Genomic DNA, 20,489 nt, shown 5'->3' with positions numbered 1-20,489 from the left:
AAAATCCATCACTCCCAGAGTATTTTACCTCCTTTCTCATGGGGGCCAGCAAGATGCCATCTACGTGGTGTCACTTGCTTCAGACCTTGTAAGAGATGAACCAGCTGTTTGCAAGGGTTGGTGCTAAAAGAGTGCAGGAACCAATCACAGGACTCAAAAATACTCACTCCTCTTGTTTCCAGGGCTAAGGTACAGAGGAGCCCTTTCCCCAACATCCAGCTCCTCTCCAAACTCATCCCCAAGAAAAGGCTGGGCCTGGAGCTTACCTGGTCCTTCTCAGGCTTGTCTGAGATGTCGTTGAGGCTGGTGGAGGTCAGGTTTCGGTGAGCCATGGCCGGGCTGCCTGGAGGAACAACACCAACAGCAGTTAAGGCACCTGCTTGGATCCAGTCAGAACACAGAGGCTCAGGCTACAGCAACACCTTTCCTTGGGAGGCTGATGTGGGGAATTCCAGACCCTGACAAGCTGCTTTCTGTCACTTCATGTGGCACAGAGGGGTTTTAAGACACTAACACTTTGTCACCTCTGACCCTCATAGCAGTCCAGTAACTCCAAGGACAGCAAAAGAGTCCAAGAATTTCCATAATTCCTGCCTGTAGGAGAAAAATAACACAGCACCACACTGCTGGCCAGCTCACCCAGGACCCACCACAAACTCACCCCTCCACAGAGCTGGGATCTTCCACGGTGCAAAGCCCTGGCCTCAGCCCCCCCTCAGCATCCCAGGCACTGCACACAGCACAGGCAGAGAGGGAGGGGGGCAGCTCCTGCGCCTTTGAGACAGCCCCTAATGAACGCCTCCCTTGCTCCAAGCAAGCTCATTAACTAAGCTCAGGAGCATCTCACTGATTAAAACAACGTGTGTGCCACACTGACAGGCCAGAAGTCAACAATTCCTGACACCAGATTTTCCAGAGAGGTGAAGGAACTCTCCAGAGACACAGCAGAATAATTAAATTTCAACCAACCCAAAACCCAAACAAACAACAAACCAATAGTAAACAAAGGCTTCTGGGACAGATACAGGATCAGAAATCACAGTGGTCAGTATGAACAGTAAAAATTATCCTGAAATGTTCCCATCCCTTCTCATTATGTTTGCAGGAACCTGAAACACAGCACCAGGAGCTTTTATCCCAGACCATGAAGCTTTTATTCTGACCATGAACTTCATTGGAAAGGGTGGAAATACAAAGGAAAGAAAATGGCAAGGAAGCATCTCCCAACTGAGGCTGTGTTTTGAGACCAAATTTATTTGATATTATTATAAGGAATGTTCAAGTTCTCAGTGTTCATCAGCTCCCAGCACAAACAAGCTCAATAATAAATCAGCATCAGGAGCTGGGAATAAAAAGGAGCAGGAATAAAAAACTCTGGACTCTCCAGAGCTGGGTTGTCTTTACAACATATGTGGGGATAGATTCAAAGTAGCTGTATCTGCTGTGTGTTACTGCCACGTCCAGCAACATCAGCACAGCCAAAGCCAAGCACAGTTAGACAAATCATGTACCACAAAGGGGGATCCCCAGCTCCAATTCTTCCTGCTGTTATTTAAGACCCCACTTAGCTGCTATTTTTTCCAGATTACATCACTTGTTTGCTTTGTTTATTGGATTCCAAGCTGACTGTTCCCTGGGATATAATTACCCTTCTCCCAAGAGGAGGAGGCTTTGTGCCTTTCTCTCCCCTTGCTAGCAGCCTCCTTCTCCTGGGGGGGTCAACATAGCCACACAAACTCAGAGCAGCTCCAAACAAACCACCTCCTAATGGGCCCCACACAGCCACAGAAACTCAGAGCAGCTCCAAATAAACGTGGAGTACAAAGTTTCGGCTGCTGAGACCCCTGTGGAGGACTTCTGGCCCACGACACTCACCCTTATGGTGCTTGCTAACGAAGGATCATTTCCTGATCCAGGCCCAATTCCTATTCCTGTCTCTCAGGCAAAGGTGACCTGAGCCTGTCCATGGCCGTGATCAGCCAAGGACTTGTGAGGGAAGTACAGCAGGCAGTCCAAATCCCTCCATGCCATTACCTATGAATCAGCTCCATAGTCATCTGCCAAGGGGAATAATACCCTGGAATTCAGACCTCAGTCACTTCTCATGGTCACCACAGAACACCTCTGTGCCACCAGTGCCATAAGCTGTGCCTTCCTGGGAGGAGCAGTGCGCTCCTCTGGGATCAGCAAGGCTCCCTGACACAGGGAATCAGACAGGAGCAGCGCCAGAGACCTGCCCAGCTCACCCCAGAGAGATCAAGCTGGCAGACTATTTCTGAGGATAATTTATACGAAAATTACAATATTTAAGGCCCTTTAACAGGCAAAGAATATTTCAAGAGACAAAAAGTGCCAGCAGCCATCCTAGACTACCCTTGGAAGGGGACTATGGCCTGACCTACCTGCTTCATCCCAGATGAAGGAAAGAAGGCAAACAGAATGAAACAGAGCGATAACAGGAGCAGCCAGAGCAGCACACTCCCACAGAAGGCACCCACACTCTCCCCACTGTTAGGTTAATGCAGCAGCAAGCATTAGAGCCTGGCTGTGGCATTGCATGTCCCCCCTGCCCTGCTGGCCCAGCCCCCCTGGTGCTGCCCACACTTACTGAGCCATCCCACGCTGGGGCTGCGCGGCACTCCCAGCTCATCGTCCAGCGTGCGCGTGGCCAGGCAGGGCACCGAGCTCTCCAGCGGGCTGCGCGCTGGTGCCGGCCAAGCGGGGCACGGCAGCGGCAGCAAGGAGCAGCAAGAGAGCAAAGGGGAAAAGTTAAAAGAAAAGAAAAGAAAAGAAAATTATGGCAGAAAGAAAGGCTCAAGCAGTGGTACAGGGAAGCCAGGCAGGACAGAAGGTTGGAGCTGCACAGTGCGGTCACCGAAGCCCACTCATTTAGATCCTGACTTCTCCTCCGCAGCTCCACCTCGCAGTGTTCACTTGGCAGGGCTGGACACAGCTTCCCATCCCTGGTGTCTCAAATTCAGGCATCTTTGAAGCAGATCTCATGGAAGTGAGCGAGCAGCTGCAGTGCTGGTGGCACTGAGCAGTTCCAGGCTGCAGGACCATCAGTAATAACAGGTTTTTGAAAATAAAGATCAGGTCATGTCCCAGGAGCCAACTTTGAGCACCCTGATCCCATCTGTACACACTCAGGCACACCAACCCAGACCTGGAAATGCTCACCTTAGTCTGCCATGCTTCCAATGATGCCAGCATACACACTGATAGGGATTTTCCAAGCATTCTCAGATACCACCTCATTTCTGGTATTGTTCAGCTGATGCCACTGCTCAGCTACAAAGGCACTGAGGTCCCAGTTCGTGTGAAAAGCACTGAACTGATTAATACTGAACCAGAGGAGCCATGGCTGCCCCATCCCTGGAAGTGTCCAAGTGACAGGGCTTGGAGTAACCTGGGCAAGTGGAAGGTGTCCCTTCCAGTGGCAGGAGGCTGGAACAAGATGGTCTTTCAGCTCCCTTCCAACCCAAAGTCCTCTAGGATTCTAAAGTGGGATAAAACCTCTCTCCCCCTCCACAGCCAGGTATCCTCCTGTCTGTGCCTCAGCTGACAGCCTGCTATTCCCACTCAACTGTTTCCAAACCATACTGCCAGCACAGTGCGAACAAACAGTGCTCAGGAGGTGTTTAGGCAGCACCCACGCGGTGATGGGACCGTGCCATTATTTATGGTGGTTAAACACACACACTTAAACACATCACAGTTTTCTACAGTCTCTGCCAGCTTGGGTTTAGCAGCATTTCATCATTTCTCACTTGCCAAAGGCTCCCACAGGTGTTAAATTATACAAAACGCTGGCAGGCACAAAGCTCTGAAAGAAAAATCTCAAAATGGAAAGCAAATGTCATCACAGAAGGCTGGTAAATATTGGTCAGTCCTCCAGTCAGGCACCTGTAGAAGGGATGGGCACCACAGATCCCATGTTATAGCACGGCAAAGCCCAAGGTGTGCCAGCTGGAGAGCTGCTAGCCCAGGTGCCATGTACTGCTCCAGGGGTGTAGGACAAGGGCTGTGCCAGGAAGGAATACAAAGAACTCTTCAAAAGCCACGCAACAAAATGAGACACTCACAAAAACCCGGCAAAAAACCCTGCAGGAGTCTCATCAATACGTAACATGGAAATATCCTTGCTGAACACTTCATACAGCTCACCCTTCTACCAATGGAAGCAAGGAAAAGGGCTGTGTCTTCACAAGGTAACACGGAGGAATTGCTTAGTCCAGCTTTGTACACCCAGAATTTTGGCAATCATCTTTTTCCTAGTGAACAGACAGCAGTGGAGTGCTGTGATTTATCCTCTTCCATCCATGGCACACAATGAACTACCCTCTTTTGCCCAATTCCTTTCCCAGAGCAAAGGGATTCCTGACAAAACATCCTGCCAGGGCAGGTGTCAGAGCACACCTTGGCCATGTCTCTGCCCATCTGATCACTACCTTACCTTCAAACAGAGCAGTGACATCAAAGATGGGGGCTGAGGATGACCCACCCAGGCACCACAGAGCCACCCCCATCCCTAGGGAGGGTTGGGAAAGGACAGAGATGCTCCAGGATCAGTTATGGCAGGGAGATGGGCAGAGACATCTCTCTTTCCTAGGTTCCTGAATTTCTAGAGGCATCTGGGATAACTGCATGGGGCTCATTCACCTCAGAAGTCAAAAATAAGAACATTTTGGAAGCCCTAAGACTTCAGTTAATTAAGCGCTCTGAACCAAATGAGATAGAGGCACCGCAGGATTTTTTTGAGTATATTTCCAAATTTCAGATCTAACAAACAGATCCCACCCCTGGAAGTGTTAAAGGGCAGGTTGGCTGGCTGCAGAGGATGTTCTGGTTGAGCCAGGGAAGCAGGGAGCAGCTGCACCAGGCTGTAAAGCTGTTGTGCAGAGGGCAGGCGGATGCTCAGACCTATTGGATGGAAGTGTCACTGACACTGAGATGAAAACAAACACCTACCTGGAAAGAAACTCAAGGGGAATTTAGGAGTGACTGGGGCTGGTGGCACAGTCATTAGGGTGATTAGCTATGCTAAGAGACAGCTGCACTCCCGTTGGCCTCATAAAATTTTTATCTGTCTAAAGGACACATGAGACACCCACTGAATCCAAGGTATAACCTGATCAAATACATTCTGTAGTTACTTTTCCATTAAAGTGTAAATAATAAATAACAGTAATGACTACTCATCAGGTTTTTCCCCCATAAAAAGTCAGTCTTGCCCTCCCAAAGTCTCAATGCACTTGTACTGTCATGGAACAGAGTGTGTTACACATCCTCAGAGCACATCAATATCCCAGGAGGGAGAACAGAGACAGAACAACATAAAAGGAGTGCCTGAAGACCAGACCAGGAAAGAATTCCTGGAGAATCAGTCCAACTTGAGCCAGGACCTGCACAGCCCATTCAAATCAGAACAAGAAATTAATGATATTGAAATCACTTAAAATCCAAGTAAAGAAGGCCTTTAGCCATGAAAAATGAGCAGGGGCTGAGTGAGAATGTGAGGAATGCCCTTTGTCAGCATCAAATGGGATAAGCTCTGCCTACATGCAGGAAAAAGGGTTTGCAGCCAAGAACTGAGAGCATCCCCTACAAGAGGTGACTGAAACACTTGAGCACCAGGAGCTGAAGGCATGTCTGTCTGGGGTTCAGCCTCCCACACACCACGGCCACAGGCCAGGGTTCTGCTCCCCACAGCAAACCCGACCATCACAGGCCCAGAAAGGACTGAAGTCACGGAGGTGGTACCAGAAAGCAGCTGCCTTCCATCCAAACCGTGGGGAGCATACCTTGGGAAGGCATCCAGAAGGCCAGGCTGGCTGGGGGTTGTAGCAATGTGCTCCAGCAGAAGGAGTCCCTGCCCGTGGCTCCTCCAGCTGTAGCACTCATCTGCCCATGCTGTCCCTAAAGCTGTCATTTCCTCCCAGTGCTCCCCCCAGAGCCCATTCCCTCTCTGCTCCATTGGCCTCCTGCAGGGATGTTCACTGTGACCACTCCCTTGGTTCACGTTACTGCACCTTGCCTTACTCCCCTCACTCATCACCTTATCAAGGCACAGACACGACAGGAGGCATCACCCAGAGCAAGGAACAGTCTCCACACACATACACACTCCTGCTGCAAAACCAAAGGATGATCCAAGGTAGGAAATATTAATGAAGTGTGAGAATAGGTTAGGGAGGAATGTTAGGGTGAGTTTTAGAAGCCAAACACAGCAAGCTAAGAGGCCTTTGGTGGAGCAAGAAGAAAATAATTTCTTCACTTGCTCTTATTTCTGGGTAATTTAAAATGGCAACTTTTAGCCCAATTTCCAGACTGCCACAGGAGACAGTCAAGAGAACTCTAAGGCATGACAAGAGGCATAAAACTCCTCTTTTTTTTATTACCATAAGCAAGAAGACCCCAAATCTCCACCCAGGGGCAAGCACTGAGTCAGGGCCCAGGCCTCCATAGCTGTCTGCATACACACACACGCACGTTTAGGGACACCACTACCAACATTTCTCTACCTATTACACCTTTTTTAGAGAGAACAGGACACATATTCACAACACACACCACAAAACTATTTTAGGATGAATAAAGCAGGATGGAAATCAGCTTTACCCCACTGGACAATGATTTTATGGCAACAAAATGCAAGCTAGGTGTTACTGCCAGGTCATTTTTGATTCACAGTGCTACTAACACTGTTACAGACATGGAATGTGCATGGAAGCTTTGTCTCTGCCCAAATATTTCAGGTGATCAGCCTTTTAAGGTTCAGGCCCCACCAAAGTTTTTGGCAAATCTCTCTTTCCTATCGTTGCTCCTAAACCACCTCCTAGACGCCAGCTGCGAGAGCACCCCGTGCCTTCTAGCCTGCCCCTGGATCCCTGCCAGTCCAGTGAAGGTGTGCTTAGAGTGCTGTGCCATGGCCAAGCAGCTGCAGAGCCCCCGCTGACGCGCCATCAGCACGGCCTCGCTGCTCCTGGGGTTAGGAAGCGGGGTCAGGGCCACGCAGTTAGTTCTGGGCGGGTGGGCTGCTGTGACAGAGAAGGCTATAGCCAGGTAGCCTCTGCATTACCATTATCGGGGTTGGAAAACATCCTACTTGCACTGGAGACGGTCTTTCCAATGTCAGCCAGCGAGCGCAGGTTGGATTTCTTGGTCTGGTGCCGGTGCTTCCTGAGCAGCGTGTAGGTGACCTTGTCCTTCAGGTCGGGTTTCAGCAGCCCCGTCTCGATCTGATTGTCAACGATCATCTCTGTGGCCACACAGGAAGGGGGAGGGAGGGGAGAGCAAAATTAACCACAGAGCTCAAAACCGCTTCCAGGGAGAGCAGAGAGAGAGGGCTTGGAGACATTTTCACCCTGCCTTTTTGAAGGCTTTCTTATCATCTCCAAGCCAGTTTTTGTTTGTATGAAAATCTCTTTTAGACATTCCTCTCGAAACAGGACATAACCATTTCCATCCAGCATGAGACACTAACTCACACCTATTGCACTGAGATACCCTTCTGCTATTTCCTATATGCCATGGAGCCTATTTCAAAGACCAGGGTAAGCCAATTCTCAGCTCAGAAATGGAATCCCCTCTGAGCCTGGACTTTCTTGGAGATACTATTACTCTATTGCAAGTTCCATGATGCTCCCATAAAGCACACAGAAAATCTTCTATCAGCTTCAACAAGGCCTGAGTTCACCTTGCAGGCCCCCAGTAAAACTTAATCTAAAGATAGGATGAAATCCTGGAGATGAGCCACTAATTAAATCATTCACTTGCAGGACTGAAGTGATGGCAACTACAAGCGGCAGAACTTGCTCCAGTTACCACAGGATGTATTATACAGTTTTACTTTTCATGGAGTCACCAGGAGAAAAGGCCCCCAGCGCCCTCAATGCATGCTCACTTCCCATCAATTCCCTCCTTTCTCCCCCCTTATCCCAGAGGAAAAAGGCAGAAAGGTGGCTAGACTTATGAAGAATGTCCCTTGTGCAGTAAGTCTCGCATGAAGTTGTTCCCTTGGTGACTCAAGTTCACGCGCTGTCCCCTGAGGGCAAGTGGCAGCTCATATTTGTCTGCTGGTAACTTTTATTTGTGCTAATAATAAAAGTTATGGCAAGGGGGAGGCAGGACACGCATCACATTTGCTAACTCAGTGAGTCAGAAAGTCATCCTCTACGTGCTGCTCAGAATTAAAGCCTCTTCAAATCCCCTAGAAAGCACCTAGCTCTTCCTCTCAAATTAAGACAGGGTGGGCAGAAGCACGTAAGTACCCTTATACAACATGCCTGGCAAAAGGCTGACCTTTGCTAAGTGTTACTTTAATACAAGCTTTTCTGGCTCGTGGTTTTGGTTAGTGAGTTTTGGAGTATTTCCTTCAGAACCTACATTCAAGTTTTATCCTTCTGTATCTGGCACTTCCCTTCCCCGTTGATGATAAAACACAAACAACAAAGAGAGTTTTTCTTTGGAGTTTTCCTTTCCTGTGTGTCGCTACCAGACACAAGCCAAGTGATCATAATTAAATCATCCTGGAAATCCAGTCCTGGATATCCCTACCTGTCTGATTAAGGGTCTGGACCAGCAAAAACACCCCGCTCAGGACAGTGTCACAGCAACAGCAACCACCAATGTGTAATTTAATCTCCTAGGAATTAGATTTAATTTGGGGGTTGAAGAAGGAGATTGAAGGTGACATCTCGAAGGGATTTCAAAAGAAAATTTAATGTTTGAGGGCTTCAGGTTTTGGACCATGAACACCAGCTTCTGAAGCAGGTTAACCTCCAGCAGAAAACTTGAGAGCTTCTTGGGGGGGTTATTTTGTTAAAATTTTGCAAAGCTGTGCATTTGGATACACAGACACAAAAGCAAAGGAAGATACATGTCACCATAAGCACATGCAAAACTAAGTTCAAAACTCTGTATTTAACAGCAGAAACACCTGTAATTCCAAGTCTGATGATCCCGTGTATGGGAGAATTCCATGGTATGATAATTTTGACCTTACTTCCTGAGATGATCATTCAAAGCACTGAGTTTTGGCAGAGGAAGTACTTAATTTTTCTCTTTTAGATCTCCTCCTGTAATGGCTCTTAAACTCAGCATTTTGGTTAAATGTCTCTCCACTGGATGGCTCACTTGGAAAATTTATTTTCCCTACGTTCTCACACACCATGGGCAACATGATCTGGCTCTCAGCATGTCACCGAGCATCACCCCTGGCCACAGCTGATTTGACCGTACAAAACCTGCCCTCCCACTCTGCAGAGCAGAGCACCAGCTGGTGCTGGGGTGCTCTCCCCTCTCCCTTGCTGGGGATGGGGGGTATCCCATCCTAAACACAGCCCCACCTGCCCTCAGTGGGCAGCTGAACACCTCAGCCAAGAGCAGCTTCTGGCCCGAGTTGTTCTGCATGAACAGTACCTGATGGGTGTCTCTGCTCCAGACACATGGCCCTTCCACATGTCACCTTTTCCATAGTGAATGTAAATTAAATAGATGTCTTTTACTCTTCTTCCTGCACTGAGAAGGACTCTTTTAATCTATCTGTTATCTCTTTCCAGGTACTTTCTAGTTTTTCCCTCTTATTCCTTTTTCTTTCTTTTTTTTTTCTCTTTTATGGGAAAAGCAGCACTTTTTCATTAAAACCACCCATAAAGCCATACCAGAGTTAATAAAAATTTGTGGGGAAGTGGTGAGAGAAAGAGCCAATGCAGGTGTACTTACCCACCACTTGTGGGAGGGAAGAAGCCTCCATATCCAGCAAGATGGAGCCCTTCTCTATGCACGTCCTCAGCTCGAACAGGCTGTGCAGGGACAAGGTGGCCACGTGCGGTTTGCTCCATCGCTCCCCACCTTGCTCTACCTTCTCCTCAAACTTGATCCACCTGCAACAGGGCAGAGCAATGACATGGGGTTAAGGCTGTGGCCTCCTTGCAGGGAAATAAATCAGCATTTCTGGAAATAAGGCGACTTGTCCTTCATTATCTGGGCAGTTCTGGTTTAATGGTTGGACTCTATCGTCCTGGAGGGCTGTTCCAAACTGAATGATTCTGTGATCCAATTTCAGGCAATAAAATATGGAATCAGTCTCTGCCAAGATGGAGGCAGCATGGATACTGCTGTCCCATGCCCACAGGCTGACAAAGGGGGGAAGAGAGGAGCACAAGCTAGCCATGTCTGAAGGTGCTCTTAGAGAACAAATGAGCCACCAAAGGAGAAGGCACAAATGAAGGAGCTCATTCTTTCCCTCCAGCCGCCGTTTAATGATTTAACAAGCAGGTCTGAAAAACCCAGAAAACTTATCTCTAATGGAAGGTGAGAGCAAAGGGTAAATCCTGGTTGTGCAAAACACTCTTTACACCCCTAAAGCTACATCCCAAGAGCAGGGAAGCAGGAGGCTCCCTGTCCCTGGCATGCAGCCCGCCCAGTCCCAGTTCCCCCTGCAGCACTGACCCTGCCCTTGGCCCCGCTGTGCCCAGTCCACAGCATGCAGGGATGGGCAGTGGGGGTGGAGCACAGGGCTCTTGTGGCCTGGGGGATCTCAGCTGGCCTGGGGGATCTCAGCTGGCCCACACCTTCTTCCTCACCACAGCACCCAGCAACAGCTCTGCTGTAAACTGGGGGTGCAGGAAAACGTGGTCCATATGCCCTAATGGCAAAGCAGAAATGCTTTTTAATCCCCTCTTGAGGCACCATTTTAATATATGTGGAAAATGAAAATTCCAGTGGCTAATATAAAGAGATTATTAAGAAAAACCCTACACACATAAGGTAAGGAAGCTCATAAATTTGTTCAAAAGAATATTATTAACAGCAAGGGAAATTATCTTTAATCCTGACAAATGTATTACTTGAGGATTAATCAATTATGCTTCACAACTGCAATAATCTCTTCCTGAGACTTTGTTTTTTATAAAGCTGCTTTTTAACTCAAGATAAAAGACTGGAGATTGGGATTTTCATCTCCAATTAATAAGGTCCTTCTAGTTCACAAAAAATAAGTGTTTCCTAGGACACCTGAGGGACCTGGGTAGATGCAAGTCTGTGCACTTCAGGGGCTTTGTGTGGAGTCACATTTACCCTGTAACAGCAGGAAGGCTGCAAATTACCAATGTTTGTCCTTCCAGGGAAAGTGATTACTCACAACTATCAATATTTGCTTTCTGTTTACTTTTCTCACTGCAACCCACACTCCCAACACAATACACCAAATATTAACTTGCAAACCTGGGTGAACAAATGCCTGCTGGATTCACACCACCAGAGAGTGGTGTGGGTTGGGAGGGACCTCACAGCTCACCTAGTTCCAAACTGCTGCCATGGGCAGGGGCACCTTCACTAAGCAGGGAATGCCTGCATTCCAGAGGTGGTCACAGGATACCGAGTGAGGCACAAAAAGGAGAAGATCTGCAGCAGCTGGAGGGCCTCAGCCTGTCGTGAGGAGCAGTGAAGTATCTTTGGGGGCAAAGACATGCCCACCATAGCGTGGGGACATTATGTCTATAAGGCAGAGAGATGGCAGGAAGGTGATGGGATTACAGAGAAAAGGAATGACAGTGCTGAACTGTGGGGTGGTGATTATGGTTTTTTTGAACTTCTGTTATGATCTTTTTTGTTCTATAAGCTGTGCCAGGAATGACATTTCTATCCTTCACCCTTTTACACCTGATAATACCACCACAGCTTTCACAGGCTGCTGGGAGTGAGGTGCAGCAGACAGAAGGAAGGTGTAGGTGTCAGAACAGAGCAGGAGGGAGATGAGGAAGGTAATTTGATTGTTTGCTCTCTCAAATATGAGTGCAGCCTTCAGCCCTGCACCAGCCTGCAGCTAGCATTGCTTTCCCCAGCTAGGAGCTGTGCAGTTCTACACTGGGCCAGGGGAAGCATCAACCCCACAAGGTCTCTTCTGTCCTCTCCTCTCCTCTCCTCTCTCCTCCACCCACACAGCCCTGCGCTTGCTCCTGTGTTCAGTACCTGCTCCTGCAACTTCCCAGTTGTAGGAGAGCTGTTCTGCAGCAGCAGATGTGAAACAACCCCAAAACAGCTGGCAGACCCTGTGCCCATTGAAGCACAGCACCAGCCAGCTCTGGATGCACTGGGAGATGCTCAGGAGCTCTCAGGAGGTTCTGTGGTGCAAGATTAAGTCATTTCAGCAATGTACTGAAAAATCCTGAGCAATCAGACACTTTGTAAGATCACTATCCACAAAGGCAGGAGGTTGGGCAAATTTAGAAACTTAACAGCACTTCAACAGGGTGCTTTGTTACATTCTGTGTCATTTATACAAAGAATCATGGATCCATTCAAGTTGGCAAAGTCCTCTACGAGCATCCAATCCAAACATTAATCCGGCAAAGCCAAGGCCACCACCAACCCATGTGCCTAAGCATCATATCTACACATTTGTTAAACCCCACAGGAGATGAGGACTCCACCACTATCCTGCACAGACAACCCTATGGGTGAAGAAATTTTTCCTAATATCCAACCTAAACCTCCCCTGGCACACCTTGAAGCTGTTTCCTCTTGTCCTGTGGTTTGCTACTTGGGAGAAGAACCCTGCAGAGAACCCCCCACAGAGCTCCATGCAGCACTCCTACCAAAGATGTGTAACAACACCTACACCGGGAAGTGCTGAATTCATGGTAAGAGGAAAGAACAGCAATAAAGGGAGAAAAAGGATGAGCAACAAGTCAGAAGTTAGAGAGTAAAAGGTGAAAGGTCATTAAGTAAGTTCCCCAAGCAACTGAGAAGCAAAACTAAATTAAGAGGTAAAGGGGTAGGTGGTGGAGAAGCTCATTAAATCACAGGTAAAGAAGATTAGGGTGACCAAACAGGGGCTAACTTTGAACAGACAGTGCCCTTAAGAGGGGAAGGTGGGGAAAGAGCTTAGCCCAGCCATCATAAAGGAAAAGGAAAACCCCCAGGCTCAGTGAGGGCAATTGGGAATAGGCCAGTGGTGTTCAGATATAAACTACATATAACTTGTAGCATCCAGACCCCAAAAACTTCCCAGTTTTTTTCTCATGGCTTTTTGACCAAACTAAGAGCAGCATCAAAGAACCCAACCAAGGAACTCAAAGCAAAGCAACCCCATGCAGCACTTAACATGCACCTTGAATAATTTCTTCACAAGAAAACAACTTTAAGCTTTTTTTCCTATTTAAAATTAATTCCATCAGTAACTCAGGAGGACAGGGACAGCCTGTCCCTGTGAGGTGGGACCAGGCTCAAAAGCCACTTTGGGCAATAGTACTGAAGCGGTTTTGACTCAGCCAAATTGGAATTGGCAACTTCTGCCAGTTCCGGCCGAGACGTGTCCCCCTTTGCAAAGCACTACTGAGCCCATACTTTTCTCTCCACAGGCAAACTATTGCAATCCATCTGGCACTCTCTTGTTTCCCTAGTTTTTCTTTTGGAATACCTAAACCAACCCTAAAATTCTCTCATTTACCAAAGAATGGCAATTTGAACTACACAGGCTCCTTTCTGCGGCTTCCCCATGCGATCCTGCAGCACGGCTATTCCCCAGTTGAACGCTAAACCGGGAATCTCCCGTGGAAAGCACTGCTACCTGCCCTTCCCTTTGGGGGTAAAGGAAAACCAACCCACCTTGCAGTCTCCTTCCACTCCATCTCCTGTCCATCGACAGCCAGAAGCTCGTCCAGCTCGGTGAAGAGCTGCGGGGGCGCGGGGCTGTCATCTTCCTCTCCAAGGATGAAGCGGATGCGCTCGGCGGCGGGGGAGACTGCAGAGGTGAAAATACTGCGGTTAACGGCCTGTGAGATGACCAGGGACGTGCGGCTCCTCTCCTTGCCCTGCTCCCCGAGGCCGTTCAGCTGCTTCTCCAGACTGCCTCTGCCATCTGACATCCTCGGCGCTGCGGACGCGGGCCGGGAGCGAGGGTGCCTCTATCTCCCTCTCTCCCCTTCCTTGCCTCTCACTGAACTTCTTACAAGTTCAAGCTGGGAGTAAAGTTCAGGAAAACTTGTCTCTTCCTACAGACCTTGACTATGTTACAGCAATTTGCAGTCCTTGTGAAAAAAAAGCACTATGGTGCTCTGTGGCGCTGCCTGAGGACCGGCCGCTCTCTGAGCAGCCCGGATCCTTCACCCCCTTTTTTATATGACCTAAAACCAGTTCCAGCCAAACCAATTGGGGGCTTGCTGGCACAGCATCCCACTGCTGGCTTTCCCCTCCCTCCCTGCCAGCCAGGTTTGGGCTGCCATTGGCCTGCAAGGCAGGCTGGAACCTCCCCAGCCCACCACTGGAAAACACAGGAATACTTAACAGAAGGGTTGTCTCCTCTATACATGAAGAACGCAACCCCATGCATTTAGTCAGGCACCAATGCACTGAAAAAAAAAAAACAACTGGTCCGGGTTGGAAAAGGCTGCCTGTTTAGGCAAAAGAACTACTATGTTCAAACACACGGCACAGGCAAAGCCTGTTTGTTTTATAAGCTCAAGAAAAAGGACAGAAACCCTTTCTTGGCTAAGGGTTCAAAATTCAAACCTGAGAACATCACTGTACCCATCATCCCAAGGCCCGAGGGCATCTCCTAAAGGTAAGTGGAGCCCACACCACCAGAGTCACCTTGCTGGAGGGCTCCTTGGGGTCTACAGCCTTTTTCTCAGCATATCACCTTAATACAAAGGTGTGACCATATGAAATTTTAAGACAGACATCCTTTCTGCTGGATGTTTATCAGCATTAGAGATACACAGCAGACTATGAACTTTGAACAGTTCTGCTAAAAACTCCTTTCTTTTCAAAAGATCACCTGGCTGTCTCTTGCAAAATAATTAATTACATCAGGTGTCCAACCACATTGATTTTTCCAGGGTAAAGAGACTCTCAATTTGCAATGGGAAAAAAGAAACCAGTAAAAAACATGCCCTTTACTCCTTTTTCTTTTCCTTAAATAAATTTTGATAGCTTTCTTCCTAAATTACTCAGAGAGAGGATGCTTCAGTGATATAGATTTCCTTTTGACTGAAAGTATATTTGTAATCATAAATGCCCTTGGAATCTCCTGGGAGCCAAGGACCTTGCCCTGCTGCTACAGCAGCCTCCCCATCACGAGGCATTCAGCTTCCTGCAGGCTTCAGGAGAGCTGGGGAGAGACTTCTGACAAGGGCCTGGAGTGACAGGACAAGGGGGAATGGCTTCCCACTGATACAGGGCAGGGTTAGATGGGATATTGGGAAGAAATTCTTGCCTGTGAGGGTGGTGAGGCCCTGCCTCAGGTTGCCCAGAGAAGCTGTGGCTGCCCCATCCCTGGAAGTGTCCAAGACCAGGTTGAATGGGGCTTGGGGCAACCTGGGGTAGTGGAAGTTGTCCCTGTGCATGGCAGGGGGCTGAAGATGCCAGACTTATGCATGTTCCATCGTCCTCTCCCTTCACCTGCACTAATGAATCTCAATATCCTTTTATATTCAAATGGAATTCAAATATCACAGCTAGAAAACAAATAAAATACATGCCCATCTTATTGCTTCAAAAAGCAAGATGGACCACAGAAGTGGCTGTTGTTTGGAAGAGGCTGTAAGAGAAGGGACTGCAAAGCTCCTTGAGCTGTTGAAGGCATCCACTGGAGCCAATGGGAAAAGTCTCTCTTGAGTCACTCTGAAGTGGTTTCAACTATATGAAGAGTTACCCTGATACTGCCAGCCATAACACGATCACTCCACAATATTTTGCACACTGAACCCGGGTGCCCATCGTCTGTCACCCCTTCTCTCTTGGCTGCCTCCTCTCCGTGTGCTGATTTCCCATTACCCGCACTTAGGGCCGATGATAAGGTTCACAGTCCCATTAGGGCCCTTGCTGGGTCACAGGTCCCGATGCTGGCCTGACCACATGTTCCTGATTGCCATTTTGTGGGTTAATGGGCCGTTTATGGGCTGTTTATGTGCTCTTTTGAGCAAGGAGAACATATTTCCATCCTCATCTCCGGGCGAACACTGTGTGCTTGGCGTGGGCAGCCGGCTGAGCCCCGGGCTCAGGGGCTGGGGAGTCATTAACCCGAGGGGGTGACCCCTCAACCCCCTGCCTGCCCAACCTCTGAGCACCACCGGGCCAGCCTGGCCCAGCCTTGGCCACCACCTTCGCTTCCAGCCCGGCCATCCAGCTCGGGAGCTGCTCAAACCAGCACCGCTGACGCCAGGAGCAGCTCAATGCTGCTTTCCTTACTGTCCTCAAGAGAACATCCTGATGGTCAGCAGACATTTGCAGCAGAGAAAAGGCTCATCCTCAAATTTAGATGGTTGAGGTTATATCTTTCCCCTGACTGGGAGAGGAATTAAGATATTAATTGCAGAGGGTTGAATGTTCCTACACAACATGGATAGAGAGGCAATGCCATCCATGGGGGATGTCTCTCACTTGCCTCTCTTCCCTTTCCTGTTCCATTCAGTCTGTGAGGCAGTTTATAAAATGATAACTTGCACAAGAGCAAACACATCAGCAGTTTCTCCAAGTTCAGCTCAGGCCAGTTCTGAGCACAATGTATACCCTCGGGTTCCCAAAGGCAAAAATCAATCTCCATCAAGAGAGAGGAATCTCAGGGAATTCAGAAATAGGGAGAGACACGTTCTAGCACAACCTCAAATGGGGCATGTCTGAGCTTCCCAGCCCTGCTCCAGCAATCGTGTTGGTGGCAGCCATTCCTCACTGCCTGGTGCGATGGCACAGCCACACATGGAAATGCCAGAGAGCTTGGTGGCACTGGCCCCTATCCTAAAGTCACCTCCTGCTTTGGTGCTGAGGGCCTGGCTGGTGGTGGGTAGAAGGCAGCTTCAGCCTGGCTCTCCGGGTGTACAGGGCTGCCTCAGGATGGAGAACAGGGGGTACCTGTGTTGATGCACAAGTTAAACAGCCTGTTCTCCACTCAGCCAACATGCTTTCCCTCCTGCTTTTTCAGCTGGCTGTTATCAGGGACACTTCTGAAGACATGAAAAACTTAGTTCCTTATCAGGAAAATGTTGTTGAACAGGTTTGTCTTTGAAATCAGGATTTCCTTGTTTGTGCTTGTTTCAAGAATCAGTACTATTCAATCAGAACTCTTCTTGTGTTTCTACTTTGGTACAGATTTTCAAAGGTATTTTAAAGCCTTAAAGGATAACATTAACTAAATTTAAGATAAACCAAAATTACTCTCTTCACACATCTATAAAGGACTGAAAAATCACACAGATGAAGTAAGTCACTGGAGACAGATGGAGGAAAACCTTTTATTGTTTTAAATGGACAGAAGACAGCCACATTTCCTTCAGTAGGGTTTCCCTTTACAAGGTGAAGTTATGTTTTGAACATGTTAATGGCATGGCTAGCTGCATAACAAACCCATCCTATCTCGTCCCTGCAATCCTGTAGCAGTCTGACATTGACTCCAGTGAGAACAGAATTAAGCAGCAATACATTTTTCACTGAGAGCTCCTTCTGAGATATTTTGTTGCCAGAACCACTGCTGATTTTCCTATCTGGCTGAAAATAAATGTAAAACAATTGCAGAGAGTTTTGCTGAGTGACTAGTTAGTAAAAACTTACTCCTATCTTGCCCTTCAATTCAACCCACTCTTCTTGAAAAGACTATTCTCTCTGCCTGTTCCCACTTGCTTATGTCTTCAGTTCTTCATTACATCGAGGACCTGCACCTCAGTCAACTGCTTCCTCCATCTGAGGCCTAAGGGACCATCAGATACAAAGTTCTCTGTTACTTCTAAGTGCGTTGGCAGCTACAGAAATCCCTGGGAGACCTGGTGCAAATCCCTCCCCAGAGCCTGTGGAACCATTACCAAGGAAAGTGGTGTGTCAAATGTGCTTTCCAGGCAGGCTTATTAAAATAGGACATGATTGCACTCCCATTCCTTTCTGGGGCTGCCCTCCCTCTGCCAAAGCCCAGGTCAAACCCATCCACAGTCAGAGCAGTGACACACTTGTGCAGACACCTGTAACAGACTTAAACTTGTTTCCTTTCCAGTTAAGCTAACTTCCCTTCCAAAATTCTCTATTACCAAAACCAATTTTAATTGTGTGTCACTGTAAACACAAGACACCAGCTAAAGGCATTTGGGGAGGCTTTGGCAGCCCACAGTCCCAACAGCTTCCTTTAAAGACAAACCTGAATGGAAATCCACCTAAAACACCAGATGACAAAACAATCACCTGGGACACCTGCTTCTGGAAAGACTGCTCTGAGTTTTTGGGAGCACTGCTCTGAGGCTGCACCCTGGCCTTTCCCAGGGTCCCACAGAAGCAGCCCTGGGTGATCTGCTCCCCAGCTAATCACTCTAAGCAAGCGTGAGAATTTCTCCTTGCTTGTTTTGTGTCTTTGCTTATGAAGGATCACTTTTTGACCCTGTGCCGGGGCAGGCTGGCTGTGAGGCAGATTAGATTTTCCACAGGCAACACTTGGCAGCTGGGAATGCTCCCCACAGTACCTGAATCCTACCCCAGGCCACTTCTTGCATGATTGTGGGGTGCAGAGAATGCTATTTGAGGTGCTCGCTCTACTTTGGAGCCAATCTACTCTATCCTTTGAGAGTGCCCCTTCCCAGACATAATGAACAGCACTGACTGCCTTTGGAACAATCCATTTTTTGCTGGACTTTTGGACTGCATGATAGTACATGTTTTGCTGTAAATTCCTCTGCAGCATGTGGCATATATTAAGTGTTTGATCTGCAAAAAATCTTCAGTATTGGACAAATTCTTACTAATACTGTGTTCTCTCAAGTGCCAGAAGAACGGCAGCATTTACATAATGCCTTGCTGGGCATTCCCAGTTCCCTCAGTCTTTGGTGCTGTGCCTACAGACACTTTGTTAAAACATTCCTTGGAGATGCAGGGAGAGAAAAAGAACCCTTCTTCCAAAAATGTTTCACATCAACTCATCACTGGATGCAATGGCAATCAGTCTGGGAAACTTCTAAACAAACCCAGCACTATCTCATGAAAATGTGGCGAGCCTTATCCTAAAAGGCAGTTCCTATAAAAGAAGGCAGCCTGCCAATCCCATCCACATGGCTGTGATGGAGAGACCACCACATGCTATATCCCAAGTCCCATGATGAGCTTTTTCCAGCACTGCTCCACTTGAGGGAGACTCTGCCTTCAAAGACTGTTTTTCCCAGCTGCAGCCAAACCCAGTAATGTCTACACAACCTGCCAGAAGCACAGGCAGCTGCAGAATCCCAAGGAAATGGGAACAGATAGCCTCCCACAGACACACAATGAGCCATGTGAGCCAAACTAAGCATTTTACCTATCAACAATGTGAGGCTCTGCCTGCTCACATCAATGCTAGGCTCCCCTGATTCCAAGGGTGCTGAATTGGGCATACATGGACCATGCAATTCCCCATGGGTATGCCACAGCTAGATGCTAATCAACACTGACTGGCTCCCAAACTGATAGAAAAACAGGAAATTTGTCTTTTTATACTACATTTAAAAAAATTCTAGGTTCTCAGTGTGCCATTCTTAATTGCATTAAAGGCAGCCATGCCTATGACACTTACTTTTACAAACCAACTACTCTACAGTGACAAACCACACTGGTTATAAACCCTGATATAATACACACCACAAGCAATTCACTGCAAAATACGGATAACAAAGGTATTTTTGGACCAGTCCTGGAGGTCAGCCGTCGTACTTCCAGTTGTGTCAGACTGCTACAGCAGCACATTTTTAAGGAGCGATTCCCAAGCAGTTGCCAAGAAGACTTCAATAAAGAAAGAGCAGCACCTAGGGAAAGCCTGGCTTTCTCCAAAGCTCTGGAACATTTCCTGTTGTCACACAGACACAGGATGCTCTCTGGCATCACACCTCCATTGGATCCGAGCAACAGTCAAGTCTCCAGTGAAACAGCACAGCAGTGGCTGCCACATAGAACTGAGTTCAAAAATCACTCCCTAATTCTCATTATTTTCCTTCTTTGGCTTTTCTTGGTTTCCCTTTTCAAAGCAGTGTGGCTTTCAGAGTCTCCTTCCTGGAGAGACTGGTGCTGTCCACCTCTCTGGGATTCTGCTGGGTCCTGCTCTGGTACCTTAAACACTGTAAGCACACCATGATGACACACAGCTCTTCCCACAACTCCATCAGTATCACTGCACCATGTGCCCACAAAGCAACTGCTCATCATAAGCACAAGGGAAAACTCCTGCTCCTCTGGTGAACCAAAAAAAAATCCTTTTCTTCTCCAGCACTGAAATGTTGCTCCCCAAAGATGGTTTTAAAGCAGGTCTGAGGTGCTGCAGTCCCTGTAAGCAGCATTGTTTCCTTGCACCAGCCACAAGCCCTCCTGCCAAACCCTAACTCAGTCTACCACTGCTCATTTACCTCATTTAGCTAACAGGGAGGGTACAGGGACACTTCTAAGGACACAGCCATAACAACTCTGGGCTCTCCTCTTGGGTTTAAGCTTCCACACAACGACAAGAGGAAACTTCCTCTCTGTGCTTCCCAACCAGCCCTCCGGCT

The 20,489-nt window shown here is 48.0% G+C and overlaps 1 protein-coding gene across 2 annotated transcripts in view; it reads right to left on the bottom strand.

Annotated features, from left to right (window-relative positions):
- SLC4A4 (solute carrier family 4 member 4) overlaps window positions 1–20,489 on the bottom strand; it is a 117,563-nt gene that overhangs the window by 40,590 nt on the left and 56,484 nt on the right. The window contains exons 4-7 of one of the 2 annotated variants that reach the window (XM_014310375.2): window positions 13,615–13,750; window positions 9,727–9,887; window positions 7,082–7,261; window positions 267–343 (exon numbers count right to left, since the gene is read on the bottom strand). In XM_014310375.2, the coding sequence (XP_014165850.1) occupies window positions 267–343; window positions 7,082–7,261; window positions 9,727–9,887; window positions 13,615–13,750 (554 nt within the window). The remainder of the gene's footprint in view (window positions 1–266; window positions 344–7,081; window positions 7,262–9,726; window positions 9,888–13,614; window positions 13,751–20,489) is intronic. The other variant, XM_031063646.1, reaches the window with a different exon arrangement.

The sequence above is a fragment of the Geospiza fortis genome, unplaced genomic scaffold, assembly GCF_000277835.1.
Source record: "Geospiza fortis unplaced genomic scaffold, GeoFor_1.0 scaffold909, whole genome shotgun sequence".
NCBI classification, from domain to species: domain Eukaryota; kingdom Metazoa; phylum Chordata; class Aves; order Passeriformes; family Thraupidae; genus Geospiza; species Geospiza fortis.
This window is presented reverse-complemented; position numbering and strand designations above follow the sequence as displayed.